The following is a 15437-nucleotide window of genomic DNA, read 5'->3' as shown; positions in this document are numbered from 1 at the left end:
TTATCTCTGCAGATCTTTTGTCTCTACAAACAAGCTACCAACAACACAAAAAGACACAGCCCTCAGGGCATGAAATTAAAGCCTACTTATCGCTAGTAAATTATTACAGAATAACATACCCACAAGCCTTCTTCCTGAAAAGCTAATGAATTCGAACTTTAATATATTAGCATTACTTAACATGTATGGTAACAATTTGCATGAAATGTTTAATGTGCCAATAGTTCTCAAAAAATCATGAAAAGAATCAATTTAAGCAGATGGCTTTGCTCTGCTGGTCTCTCTACTTGTATTAGGGATCTTCATAGGGGGCAGGGGCTCAAGTGACATCATGATTTGGGGTAAAACGTACAGAAAGGAAGGTATAAGCCAATTCATGTGTGCACACAGAGAGAAGGGGATCAGAGCAACTTGTAAACTGGAGGTGCTTTGACGTTATGTTACCAAAATCTGTGTGATAAAGAGGTACTTTACAATGACTGTTTCCTGTAAACAACCTATTTATACTGCCTATAATATTCTTTTCCGTAATAACTTAAAGGATAGGAATACAGCCTTGTTTCAGTTCATTTAAATTTATTTCTAATGACTAATCCACATTCTATGTCATGTATTTTTACATGTATGCCTGTGTGTTGTTCAACTGATAGAACGTATTTATTGATCAGAAGCAACCACATAGATGGATAGGCACAGGTGAAAGTAATATTAAAGAGCCACAGGGAATAAACCCTGGATTCAGCTGGGGTTTACTAAAAAAAGAAACCTAGAGCAATATATTGGATCCCTCCCACTTGAAAGGCTTCTGCAGCCTCTCCAAAGGCAGTGTAACTTCGGAAACCCACTTCTGAGACTATATACTCAACAAATACTTAAAAGTACATATAAAGATTTATGCTCCAAGATGTTCATTACAGCATTACTTATAAGTGCAACAAACTGGAACCAACTGATGGAATAGTGCAGCCATTAAAAATGTTTTAAAATAATAATGACACCATGACATGTTTATAATACGAAATAAAATGAATAAAATTAGGTTACAAAACTGTATATATGTGTATATATATGTATGCACACACACACATATCATGATCAATTATGTTTAAAATATGCACAGAAAATGACTGGAAAATATGCACAGAAAGTGATTATCTCTAAAGACTGGGATTATGAGTGATTTTAAAACACCTTCCAGTAATTCTTAATCTTAAATAAAATAAAGACAAACAGAACCTGAAAGCCCCAAATAATATTTTTATTTTTACAGCAGTGCAAGGTAGTTAATAGAAAATGAATTTTAGAATCAGAAAATCCTGGATTGAATCCATTCAGTCTCTTACTAGAAATGTGACCTTGGCAAGCAAGTTAACCTCTCTGAGTGTCTCTATATAAAAAGGTCAGCATAGTAAATATTATTTACTCTAATACTCCCAGCTCTTTAAGGCTTCACCCCCTCTGTGAATGTCTAATAGGCGACCCTCTCCACAGGAGCAATCAGAGGGTGATCCCTAAGGAGAGGCTTAGCCAACAAGATGGGAAATCTCCAGAATTCCACTGTACTTTATATTAAAACAGTTGAAGAAAACTGCTAAACTCATCCCATCAGGGACTATTGACTCCAAACTCTGATCAAGGGCATTACACCCTGAGATATCTGCCTTCCACCAATTAAAAAAATAATACTCAAACCTCTCAAGGGTTAATGTTATATCAGACTCAAATATAATTTGTAAGGGTGTAAGATGGCACTTTTCTGAAAAGCAGTTTGGAAACGTGTATCAAGAGGAATATTCATACTGTTTGCACTAGTAATTCCAATTCTAGAAATCTAGCCTAATAAAATTATTCAAGTTGGGGACAAAAATATATGTTCAACAATATGCTGGAGCATATTCCATAGGTTGGAACAAAAGTTAATGGTCTATGGTAGGAGAATAAGTAAAAATATTTAAAATCACATTTCTTAGCTTTTTATTTTTTTTATGAAGTAAGAAAAGGTGTAAAATACTCGTTAAGAAAATAACATACAAAATATTATATTCAGTAGGTCACAATCATATAAATATACACATAGAAATGCACTGAAAAAATGGGGGAAAACCAGACCAAAATGTTAATAGTAGCTGGTTATAGGAGAATATGATTTTTAAAATCCTTTTCTGTATTTTTCAAGTTTCCTACATTGCCATTGTTATCTTTATGAAGAAAATCTTAAAACTCATCTGTCATTTCTGTCATCTGAAAAAGTAAAAAACTGAGGCAAAAATAAGACCTGAATGGGTTATGATAACCTAAATGAATGTAATCATCTATTGTCTGTTCTCTTTTGTCACTCACTCCTTCTTTACAAAGTTCATTTCTTCTCTCTTTTTTCCTGCTCTCATTCCTGTTTTTCATCCGATTCAATGTACCCAAGAGTTTTTATTGGAATAATTTAAAAGTTCTTTGGGACTTCCCTGGTGGTCCACTGGTTGAGACTTCCCACTTCTAGTGCAGGGGGCACAGGTGTGATCCCTGGTTGGGGAACTAAGATCCCACATGCCACGCAGTGAGGCCAAAAATGAAAAAAAAAGTTCTTTATGGCGTGTCTTAGGATTTTCAGAGGAAAGGTGTATGATATTATATCTTGAAACACAGTAAGTGTCCTGGTAGAGTAGAAAGCACGGGGCTTTAGAGTCCAACAGACCCCGATTTGAATTCTGGTTCAGTCTCAGTTTTCTCTTTTTAAAAAGAGGGCTAACGATTCCAATTCTGCAGATTAAAATAACAATCAAGTGCAACTAAGGTAACGCATATGAAAATACCTATCGAAGTGCCTGATTTCCAATAATTATTTTTCTTTTTCCTTTTCAAAGTTAGACATTAAAAACTTGGGTTGTACAAAAAGTAGAAATACTCTTCAAAAAGTATTTATGAAAAATTATGACTTAAGATAGCATGTGTGCATCTGTATCCAATGGGTTCCTAAAGCTGAACTTGTGACCAAATAATAGCTACTGAGATTGAAAATGCTATCCTTGTACTCAATTCCATGTTCTCTGTGAGGGAAAATGAATACTATTCTTTACCAGAAGGAGCACATATTTTTGCTATCACACCCGAAGTTCAGGTTAATGCAACTAAAAACTAGATGTATAAAATTTGCCAAGGATTTTATGGACCGCATCCCTTCCCTGCCTCCACTGTGTGAGTTTTGGTCACTACAGTTAGTGGTTGGGGTGTAAAGAAGAATTTTAGTTCACTGGACAAATACTTTAAAAATTAAATAAAGCATTATATTTGACATAAAAGGGGATTTAAAGCTCAGTAATACCTTTCATTCTCGTTGGGCAAGGCACTAAAGAACTACTCCCCAATGAACCTGTTTCCATCCTTCAACACACAGTCAAGTGTGTATATACATCCCCCACTCTATGGCAGTAGGTATTCTATACATACTTTTTCTTAGCGCTCTCCTTTGCGGACTTAATATAACTCAAAGATTATTCCATGAATTCATACAGACCTATCCTTACTTTTTTTTCTTAAAGATTTATTTATTATTTATTTACTTATTTTTGGCTGTGTCGGGTCTTAGTTTCGGCACGCAGGATCTTCGTTGAAGCACGTGGGATCCTTCGTTGCTGCGCGTGGGCTTCTCTCTAGCTGTGGCGTGCGGGTTTTCTCTCTCTAGTCGTGGCGCACAGGCTCCAGGGCGTGTGGGGTCTTTAGTTTGCAGCACGTGGGCTCTCTAGTTGAGATGCGCAAGCTCAGTAGTTGTGGCGCAAGGTCTTAGTTGCCCCACAGCATGTGGGATCTTAGTTCCCTGACCAGGGATCGAACCGCGTCCCCTGCATTGGAAGGCGGATTCTTTACCACTGGACCACCAGGGAAGTCCCCCTATCCTTATTTTTAAAGGGTTTCTAATGTATATCATATTGGTGGATATGATTGGTGTTACCAATCTTTTATTATAGTCACTGTTGCCATGAATACTTGATGTATATCTTTGCTCACATGTCCAACACAATGCATGGCTTACATTTAAAATTTATATATATATATATACACACACACACACACATATATATAAATATATATAAAATAAAATTGTCCTCTGAAGAGGTTGAACCAATTTACAGTCCTCTAACAGGATAGGAGAGTGCCTGTTTTCCACACACTTACCAAGACTGTGTCAGGATCCTTTTTGGTTTTTCCTAATCTGATAGGTAAAAATACCATTCGAGTTTTAATTTGTATTGCTTTTATGCTACATGAATGAGACATCTTTCAAATGTTTCCCATTTCTCTATGTTTATATCATTTCGTTGTCTTTCTGTTGGATTGTTGGTCTTTCTCTTACTGACTTTAAAAAACTATTCATATATTACATAATTTAGCCCTCTGCCACAGGTGTTGCAAATATTTTTCCCACTTTATCATTGTCTTTTGACTTTGTCTGTGGTGTTTTTTTCCAATGTATACATTTTTAATACTTTTAGAGTAGAATTTATCAGTTTTCTTTTCATGGATTCTGTTCTTTTTGTATTATTTGAAAGGCCTTTCTCACTCCAATATTCCACAAAAAGTTTCTCCTATTTTTTTCTTGGTATTTTTAAGGCTTAATATTTCTATGTTATATTTTTTGCACCACCTGGAATTTATTTTGGTGTAAGGAATTTTATTTTTTCTGGACAGCTACTCAGTCATCCCAATATACTTTATTGAATAATCCCTTTCCCTCTTCCAATATGAAATGTCACTATTATCATATACTAAAGTACTGTAGTTATGTAGGTCTCTTTCTAATTCAGAAGAATATAAAAACTTAAAATATAATGGGGATAGTAGCAGTGCTGATAGAAGAATAAATATCAAGGTGGAAATAGAGAGATCAAAGTAAAATAAGTTCCCTGGCACTAAGTGACATCAGACAATAACTTAAGAGTAGATAAGAAAGAGGAGGGAGCTCTTTAGAATTGTTCTATATCCTGTCTGGTGTTGGCTGGAAGAATCTACGATGTTATAAAACTCATAGAACTGTACACTAAAGAGTGAATTTCATTGAATGTACATTTTTAAAAAAAATTTAAAGACTAAAGGAATAGTGCAGGCATCAGTAATGAAAAACTGTTTTGTGAAAGGAAGCCGCTAACTTTTTTTTTTATTCTCTTTTGTCCTTATCCACTGGCTCTTCTCTGAAAGAGGAAATACAGTCCTTAGTCATTTAAAAATTGTGTAAATATGACATATCATTCACTGACTTGTTCTAAATTCAATTACTGATTAAAATTATGTGTTTTACACATAAAAAAGTGTTGGTGAAAAAGAGAGCTGTCATTATTTGGGTGAAAACTCAGAAAGTAATTCTTCTAAGCATTCAGCAACAGTTCAAGCTCTGGAGAGCACTGGGGAATAAAGAAAATCTGCCTTTAGCAATAGCTCCTGTTTGTCCACCTTTTTTGCTATTCTTGTCTTATCTCCCTCCAGATCTTCTGCTCTCTTCCTTTCCCTGCTAACAAAAGTTACTCTCAGCCACAGAAACCAATCCACACTAAAGTATAAATGACCACTAATATCTTCCTCTGTACTGTTCCCACAGGGTCTTCACTGCAAACATGGAAACTTTGGGCTCTGGATGCTCTGGCCAAGTAAGTGCATGAACTACAGGTTCAAAGTGGCTGGGTGTGAGTCATGATGCTGCTACCCTTGGCTGAGTGACCCTGAGAAAGTTACCTATATCCTCGTGCCTTCTCTTTCTCAATTAGGGTATTTACTTTTTAAAGTACGTACTTCATAGCATTAATGTGAGGATTACAACAAGATAATACATAGAAAACATTTTTTAAAGTGATTGACACATTAATAAAAGCTCAATAGTTTGTTGTGTTATTAATTTCAGACGAGAGCAGACAGTTGTGGCTACTTGGTAACCAAAAATCAAGTCCCATTGCTTTGTAATTTGGCTAAAGTAGGAGCTAGTACCAAGCTACCGTGGGATTATGTAATTTTGGGAAAGTAACCTCCACTCTCGAATCTCAGTGTCCTTGTCTATAAAATCCTGACCTCACAGGAGTCTTAGGAAGACGGAACGAGATAACATACATGTGTAAAGAGCTTTGCTAACCAAAAAGCATTGAACATATGTCAATTATTACACTAGGAAATTTCAATCCCCGTCAGATTATTATCTTCCTGGTTAACAGGTTCAAACTCATTCATATAATGAATATATACAAGATTCATCAGAGACATAAAAATAAAAAAGGGAACTTGTTATTACATGCTTCTAATATAATAGAATTCTAGTTTTAAAAAATCAAAAGTTCACGGCTAAGAAGGCATGGAGAAAATTGTTTATAAGTCTTTTATGCATTTTTAAATTGAGTTTTTGTGTCCCTAATTAATTTAAAAGAGGAAAATATGCATGTTTTATCTTCCATCATAATTCAAAAGTGTTTCTTTCTTTTCATTATAATTCTAGGCTATGATGCCAATCTTCAGTTTCTTTTCTGGAAAAGTCCATTTTTATAGTATGTTCTTGGTGCCAACCTATTATAAAAAAATTGAATCTTACAATGCAATTAAGAAAATGAATAGTGGATTTTGAATTATCATACCACAAACAGACCCAAATGTAATGAGAGATTTCTCCTATTCTGGAGCTGTTGTCCTCAGGACTCTTAGGAATATCCATTTGTTTTATTACATGTTTGAAAAGGAGTCCCTCCGCAATTAATGAGATGGTGCATGTGGAAAAACTGAGTACACTGCGAAGAACTGCAGTAGGTAGGATGTTATTATAATTGGTCTCACCAGTAAGATACTTAATAGTCATCTCCAAATATAACTTGGTCAAACCAAACTTCTGATCCCCACCCCTTGCCCAGAACTGCTCTTCCTGCAATTTTTCCCGTTATCAGTTTATGGCAACTCCATCCTTCCAACAGCTCAGGTCAAAAACCTAGGAGTTATTGCTGATTTCTCTAGTGTTTTTTTTTTTTTCTTCTCAACCCACATCTAATGTGTCAGTAAATCCTATCAGCTTTACCTTTCAAATATTTCTCACCACCCCTACTGCCCGGATGCTGGTACAGGTCATTAGCAACTCTTGCCTGCGTTATTGCAATGGTGTGCCACCTCCCCTCCCCGTGTTAGTTTTCTCCATTGTACTTACTGGTCCCTGAATTACTAGTTTACTTATTCTTTAATTATTGTTTGTCCCCTCCCTCTAGAATGTAAGCTCCACAAGGGAAGGGGATTGTCTGCTTTGCTCACTTTTGGATCCCTTGCACCTAGAATAGTGGCTGGCATGTAGAAGACACTCATCATATGTATTGATTTTTTAAAAAAGCCTCTTAACTGGTCTTCCTGCTTTAATTCTTGCCCCCTGAAACCTATTTTCAACAAAGCCTTCAAAGAGTTTCTGTTAAAACCTAGGTAGTATCTCTCCTCTGCTCCCCATCTCACTCAGAGAAAATGCCAAAGTCCTAACAATGGCCTATAAGAACCTCCAACATTTGTCACCTTCCTCCAACCCCTCTCGCGCCCCCATCTCCCAGTCACATCCACATTCATCCACATTACCCCTCAGACCTGGCCTCCCCCTACTTTCACTCATTCACTCACTCTGCTCTCACCACCCTGGCCTCCGGGTTGTTCCTTAAACATGTGGGTTGGACTGGCTGATCTTCCTGCTTGGAAAGCTCTTCCCTCTACAGTCTCATGGCTCACCCTCGCACCTCTGTCAGACCTTTGTTCAAATCTCCCCTTCTAAACAGGCCTTCTCCGACCACCCTATTTAAGTTGTATCCCACTCCCACTAATCCCAACCCCTCTGTGCTTCATTTTCCTACGTAGCACCTATGTATCACAATCTTACATCACTCCTACCTATTTATACTTATTATTTATCGCCTTTCTTCCTTCTGTAAAATGAAAGCTCCGCAAGATCAGGGATTTTTATCTCTTTCATTTCCTGCAGAATCCTAGCATCTAGAACACTGCTGGCACATAGTGGATGGTCAATAACTATTTATTGAATGAATGAAGGAAGTGATATTCTCTCACTGGGTATCTAAACCCAGTTAATCAGCGGGAATGGAACCCATCCATTGTGAATTACTCTTAACCGGTTATTCTTTCTATTTGTCATGGTATCCTAAAGAGATCAGGCATAGTATATCAATCTTTCTCCAAACGAATCAACAGTATGAATGTCCTCCTTGAGAGACAGCAGAACTTTTATTTCCACCCTCACTACTGTGTTTTTTAAGGCACTGGTAAAGATTTTTCCCATTAAAATATATTTATTTTATAGGCAAACATTTCCCTCCCCAAATCTGCCTTACCCTGTTTGCCTGGCCACAGCTGCAAAGTTGCATATTGGTGCCAGAGGCAACTGATTAGTTTAAAAATATATACTCTGCTTTAGGCTGGCATCCATTTGTATTTCATTATAAGAGCATATTAAAAATGATGTCTTGGACTTTTAACTGTCTATAGCACAGCACATCTGTCACCCCAGTTCATTCTGACAATCTACCTATGAGAGTGTGTAGAGCAAAGTATTATTCCAACAGACACGGGAGTCCAGGCCTAGAAAAGCTGGTAATATAGGTGATCCTGGGCATGATTTCCTACTTTTATTTTTTAAATCTTTTTTTATTGCAAGTCATCTTAAACCCCTCAATAGGAAAGGCTGTCCTAGGTTATACAGTTAGCGTTTTGGAAAAAGCCTCAGTTTCAGACATACTGTTGGGATACTGAACATCTGTACTTAATACTCTGTTGTGATGTTTCTCCTCGCTAAAGCTGAGCTCTAATAAACTGACAAAGATAAACAGGATCCAACCATCCTGTGGTTTTAATTTCTAAGAAAGCACAGAATTTATGAAATGATACTTTTGCTCTAAATTTTTATCCAGTGGTAATCCAATTTTAGACACCCCCTCCTTCCACCCACAAGCTGGTTTCTGAAGGGAAGTTCTACCTTCTCTCTCAGACTTAAAACACCAGAATGATATTCCTACTAAACAGCTTAGAAGTCACTCACTCCAAAAAAATCTTACCTGAGGCTCCGCATCTGGACCCAAATCCCTCCCAAGTCTCTTGTGGCACCTATGTGCACCTCTGTCCCAGTGTTGTCAGTGTGAGCTACCCGTTTCCCAGCTGTCTCCTGCAATAAATCCCACATTTCTTTAGAGCAGGGATGAATCATCTTTGTATCCCCAGGGGCTAACACAGTCCTTGGCACATGACAGATACTCAATATATGAAGGATGAATAAATGAATGAAAGAAGGTAGTTATCAAAGATGAATGTTAAGGGAGAGGGGCTACATCACTCGTGGTACCTTTTCCCACCCATACACTCTTGGGCCTCTCCACTCCCTCACTTATTGTAGCGATTGGAAGTAGAAACTGGACGTGACTCATCCCACCCCTTCCTCTCCTCTTTCCCTTAGGGAGACAGGTGCTGGCAGGAAGCACACGGCCACCTGGACCTCCATCAGCTCTACACAGGAGGGCAGTCCCCTCCCATGGGAAGGCCTGCGGTGGTCCTGCACTGCCAGAGACTGGGTGGGTTTGTTTGTGTTTCAGCATTAGGAAGCACATTCGCCTGTAGCTAAAAAATAAATTTTCTAATAGTAGAGGTTATAGTCTAGTCTTCCATCTGATTTTTTTTCTTGGATTTTATTTATCAATTAGTTCAGAAATTGGGGCATGGAAGAGGATTTGTTTTGCAGGGGTTCTTAAATCTCTTCCCAATGTGGACTGGTGGGCTTTGAGATTTTTAACTTGAGAGGCTTCTCTTATGCTATAAATTACAGATTTCCCAGAATATCACTGTCTTAATAATAAAGTAGAAGATGGTCAGGTGATAATTGCTGTGAAACAACATATGACTGTGAATTCAGCAAACCCCAGAAAAGACCAAAAAGGCTAAGATTTATGATGATAGAAACCCTTCTATGCCATCAGTAGAACACTTTGTTTTGTCTATATTCCTAGAATCCTAGGATTCAAAAAGTAAGTTTCAAATTATTATGTAAATATCAAACTTTGGGTCCCCTTTCCTGATATTCTCTTTCCAAAAATCTCTAAACACTGTGCTAATGAACATGCAACCACATGAACCGGATCTGTCCAGACCCCCTCCACACTTCTTCCCATCATGTTGAAAGAATGCTTGAGGCTGGGCACAAGAGGACCATGGGTATCTTTTTATACAAGGCATTAGATCCAATCCATGGAGTGGAGTCCAGGGAATGGACCCAAAGGTATCAACCTGACTGAGGGATTGAGTAGCTTCTACATGTCCTACAGGCATAGTTTTTCATTAGCCAAGCCTGGAGGCTTCCACTAGGTAAGAGTTTTGGCAGATAATAAAATGCTCCAATTTATTTGGTGGTAGTGCTTATCATGGCTGATTTCACATAACCAGCTAGGTATTATCACCCACATTCTACAGATGAGGAAACTGGGATTGGAAGAGAAACAGAGCTAGCAATGTGAAAAGTGATGGTTTGAGCCCCTATCCTTTAGACTTCAATAGCTAGCTGCCCAGGGTATTTCCACTCGTCCACAGTGCCTCAGAAAAGCCCCATCCCCATTACCGGAAAATGCACTACAGATGCATGAGACATTGATGGTGGAGGTGAGGATATGTCTACACAGAATAAAAAGAACATTAAACAAAGCTTTTTGAGGGCTCTGCCAATGTCCTGAACATACAGAGAGAAGATGAACAGAAAAGTGGTACCCAGAGGCATGTACAGAGCACAGTTTAAGCACATGGCTGCCAATGTGTAAGTCAACATCCCCAGTGACTAGGTCTAAATAGAGTTTGGAGATGATTATTTCTCTGACTCCTCTGAAGATGTTACATGAATACACAATTAGCAGGACAGGCCTATGAGCTTCTGCTTCTCAGAAGCTTCTTTTCTAAGCTGAGCTTCCAAGATGCTTAGAGCAAGTCTAGTTTGCTTCCTATGTCACTGGACACTCAAGAGTTTTCTCCTTTGTTGAAAAGTGTTGAACCACCTCTTACCAAGAGAGGTAAGCCTCCCCAGAATTGTCCCTGGACTCTCAATCTTTTTGCTATGAAACCAGAATCCACGCACAGGGCCACTCACTGCTACATGTATTATCAAAGGGAATATGTACTAGATAGCCTAAAGCTCATCCACGCCCATAAGGGACTCTAGACATTTTGGATTCAGTGTCACCAAAATTAAATCCAATGAACACAGTGTCAACAGAGGCTCATTTTTTCTCTTTGGCTCCTTCCCTCCTGTACTCAATACCATCATATCCCCAGTACTGAGAAGTCTGAATCATCCTTCACTATATTCATCCAAGTGGTTGTCCAATCCCAAAGCTTATGTCTATAAGACGTTTCTTCCTGTGCTCTCCTCCATTCAACTTCTATAACTGCTGCTCAAGTTCTTGATCTTAACACTTCTTTCGTGGTCTACGCTCATCTTTTCCTCAGTAGATTCCTTGCATTCAGCCTCACCTCCTTGAAGACCTCCTCTCCTTAGGGGCACTGTCACAGCTCCCATTCTTTCCTGTGCTTTGATCTCTCTGTAAAGCTTTAGAGAAGGTGGTCATCACACCCCCGTCAAGGTCAGGTAGTCCATCCATCACCTGGGAACTCTGCCTCCAGCTGTCACTCTTTTGGTCATTGTTTCAGGGACTAAGAGAAGCCAAATTTATGTGTTTAAGCTACTTCCATTCCCTGTCATCTTTAAAATATCAGGAGAGCTGTTCTCCCTAATTCATCAAGTAATGATTCCCATTATTCCAAAAGGTTTTGAAATCCTATATTGTCTGATCACATGTTCCCATACTGTTCAGAGACAAGCCAAGATTTCTTTTCTCTTTCCTTCCAGTTTCACCTTCCATCTCCTCCCTCTGCCAAGCCTAGCCATGCAACTGCCATGGCTACTGGCTCTGACCTTCTGCCAGGCTCTTATTCTTCGTGAATGTTCAACGTACACACCTTTGAATTGGTTACTTTGATCTAAACATTTTTTCTATTTGATGGATGAGTTGCATTAACCTTGGTACCTCATCAAATGCATTTCTCTTGCATTGTAAGTTACTGGAAGGCAGGTCTCTACAGAAGCATGAGGAACTTTTTGCTAATAAGAATCCATAAAAGCAGATGCTGTTTGATGATCATGAGGCTAGCATTCAAAGCCACTCAAATAATAGGCAAAATTTAATACTTAATATCTTGACTTCAGTCCTTGGCACATAGTTACACCATTTCATCCACCCAAACACTAGTCATTTCCACACCTGATGTGGTTGGTAGCACCCTAGAGTGCTATTTGCTCTGATCTGGTCTTGGTTCTGCAAACTCATGCTACAGCCATCGCTGGGGATCGTGCCTTTCACTGAAGCCTATGCAGTGAGGGGCCAGGCGTAGGTGTGCATTCACGTGCGCAGAGCCTGACGGGCGACCGGCGCCGCATCTCAGCCATACTTACTTGGTGAGGTGGGGGACGCTGCACCTCCTTCCGCGGACGTGGTCGGAGGCTTTGTGTCTGGCACCGGCAGAGGCACAGGCCTGGCCATCGGTGGTGGCGGCGGCGGTGGCAACATGGGGGTGGGGAGGAATGGGTTGTGCACTTTGCCTTGGCTACTCCCGTTGGGCTGCCAGGGTGGGAACCAAACAAAACACGCACAGGAGAAAGAAGACACAGATAGAACCATTAGCCGCTTCGGAAAACAAAAGATTCCTTAGGCACCTTTCATGTAAATTACTAAGTATTCTAGCTACTTGAATTCTTCCATAAGAGCATATGGATGAAGAGCTGTGGGTTGTTCTTAAGGCATTCCACAAAAGTACAGTCTTAGGCACACATGCTCCATGTATCCTAAACTTACCTCTTGAACTACTTTGACCTTCTTTGGATCTGATTCTAGAAAATGACCTGCCAACTTTTGCTTGGGATGTTTTGATTCTGTATTAACTGTGACTTTCATCATCATTCTCATGATATTAAATATTGATTTAATATATAAGTGTTTTATAGGTTGTGGAATTATTCCATCACGTCTATTTATACAGATCTAACAAAGTTTCCTAAATATGCATTTAAGATTAAAAAGATATTTTATTTTCACTCTTCAAAGTTGATATTATATAACATTTAATAAATATGTTAAGTGAACATAAAAAATTTCTTTCACATATTGTATAACATCAGGCACAGAAACTTTAGAATTCAGCTGTCAAAATTCTGCTAAGGAAAAATATCACTTCTAATTTTGATTTAAATTATATAAGCATATGCCATAAGAGTCATATTTATCTGGCTGCCTGATGTTAGAACAACCAAGTAACAGCTCTTTAACAAAAGAAAAGTTTCCTTCTGAAGAAAGCAATAAAATCCATTTATTTCTGAGTTTTTCAAAACAGTCCCATGAAGGACCTGCCTTAAACCCTATAAAATTTTGATCAAAATGCAAAATTGGTCATTTGACAGTTATATGGGATGATGTCAGGACTATTAAAAAAAAGTTAGACATTTTAAAAGTCAGATGCTTGATGCTGGTGATCACTTCAGTTTTCCATGGTTTCCCAAGTGGCCTTTCTACCTCTGGTCTTCAGTGACACTATTCAACCAACAATAATAGCTCCTATTTAGGCTCTAGTCCTGAATCAAAATTCAGTTGCTGTCCCAGGCTTTTAAGTTTAAGCTTAGTAATTCTGCAGAGGAAGTCTCACTGCCTCATCAACATTCACTTATATATTTAGTATTGTTCCTCAAAGACAATCTCATCTGACAGTCAGAATGTTGTGCTTTCTTGCCAACAAACTTGCCTGTGTGTCATTTCTGAGTGGGCTAAAAGTCCATAAGTGAATGCTTCAGAATAAGCCAAGCAAATGAATACACAAGCAAAAAGAAAAAAGGGTCCATATTGATTTGTTGTCTAGACAGAAATGTATCTGCTAACACATCACCAGACATTAGTCAAAGCTGCCTGTTCTAACTCAGATATGCAGAATCAGGTATTTCTTCGAGGGAAGAAAATCGGTGGTAGGGTGGTGTGATATAATATTCTAAATTAGGCAATAATAATTATGGCTCATCTGTGGCTTCATTACAGTTATTAGGAGAAAAGGAAAATCGCATTTGGCTTTATGCTGGTCATTATTTCCAATTCATTGTTATTATTATTGGCCTTGGGATATAGCTATCCATTGCAAACATTTGGTTCTATATTTGAAATAAAATTTGTGATTTAAAAAAATCACTTTTACATTAGGAATATTGTTTCAAATTGTGATTTGGTTTATTTGAGAAAAAATGAAAACCTCCATTCGAAACTACTGAATACTATTTAGCTTTATACAAAGATAAGTGGGAAAGATAACTACTTGCAGAAATAACAAACTATAATAAACTACTTCTAGAATCTTGAGTTCAAGTACTGGTCAACTTGATGTAAAGTGTTAGAGGACTATTTTTTAAAAATATCAACTTAGTTGATCTGAAACATCTGTGCCCCCTTCTCCCCCTACCTCTCCCTACCACCCAAAATCATTATTTAAAATTATTTGGTCTTTCTATTTTGTTAACTGCGTGAGCCCTTGGGTTAGTATGCATGAGGTGGAATTATCTGCCCACAGACCTTAGAAGGTTATACAGTTCACCCTTGAGATGATTTATATCCATAAACTTGACAGTTGCGAAGTTAACACAAACACTGTTTTTAAACCCTGGCCAATCCCTCTTAGAGTAAGTTAACTTTCCCACAATCTAGAATAAATATGACATTTGCCTGCAGTCAGTCAACACGACATCAGAGCACAACGTCACATGGTCATAAGGTCTTCCCTTGTTATTTTTACATTCGGTTAATATTTCTAAAGAAATTGAAAAAAAAAAAAAGAAGTTTCCTTACATTGAGGAACCCCACCTGTCCAGCCTGCTGACCAGCATCAGGGCAGACAAGTTGGACAAACTCTTTCAGCGTCTCCTGAGGGTGATAGCGGATGGCTGGGTGGGAGAAGTAAGGCCCAGGCTGCTGGATGATGGGTGATGTTGGAAAATGAAGAGTTGATGGTGTCGCATGTGGACTTGCTGTAGGAAAAGAAAACATCAGAGTTAATAAGAGAAAGACTTGTTTTGCCACAGCTTTTAAACTGGATTCAACTTCCTTTTAAAATTTCTTCTCCTGACCCAATTCCTAGTAACTGCTCGTGTGACAGCACTTAACACTGGAGAGGTCTGATAGATTTTCTTCCTTAAAGCTCTAAGACAAACATGGAGGCTAGATTAGGGTAGAGTTTCAAGCTGTCTTTCTATTTTCAGTGGACATGAGTTATAAAGGCATTAATAATCCTTGGTGAAGCTGAAGATTATTCATTACCTTAAGAGCCTTTTTAATGAAGCAGGCAATAAAAAATGTATTTGGTAGATTAGACCTGATTTA

General features: G+C 38.3%; 1 protein-coding gene across 3 annotated transcripts in view; it reads right to left on the bottom strand.

Annotated features, from left to right (window-relative positions):
- The window catches only part of NFIA (nuclear factor I A), a 373912-nt gene that overhangs the window by 41858 nt on the left and 316617 nt on the right, over positions 1 to 15437 (bottom strand). For 2 of the 3 annotated variants that reach the window (XM_059923725.1, XM_059923741.1), the window contains 2 exons: positions 14907 to 15085; positions 12482 to 12647 (listed from right to left, as the gene is read on the bottom strand). In XM_059923725.1, the coding sequence (XP_059779708.1) occupies positions 12482 to 12647; positions 14907 to 15085 (345 nt within the window). The remainder of the gene's footprint in view (positions 1 to 12481; positions 12648 to 14906; positions 15086 to 15437) is intronic. The other variant, XM_059923733.1, reaches the window with a different exon arrangement.

This window comes from Balaenoptera ricei, chromosome 1, assembly GCF_028023285.1.
Source record: "Balaenoptera ricei isolate mBalRic1 chromosome 1, mBalRic1.hap2, whole genome shotgun sequence".
Lineage (NCBI taxonomy): Eukaryota > Metazoa > Chordata > Mammalia > Artiodactyla > Balaenopteridae > Balaenoptera > Balaenoptera ricei.
Note: the sequence above shows the minus strand (reverse complement) of the source record. Positions and strands in the feature narration are given on the sequence as shown.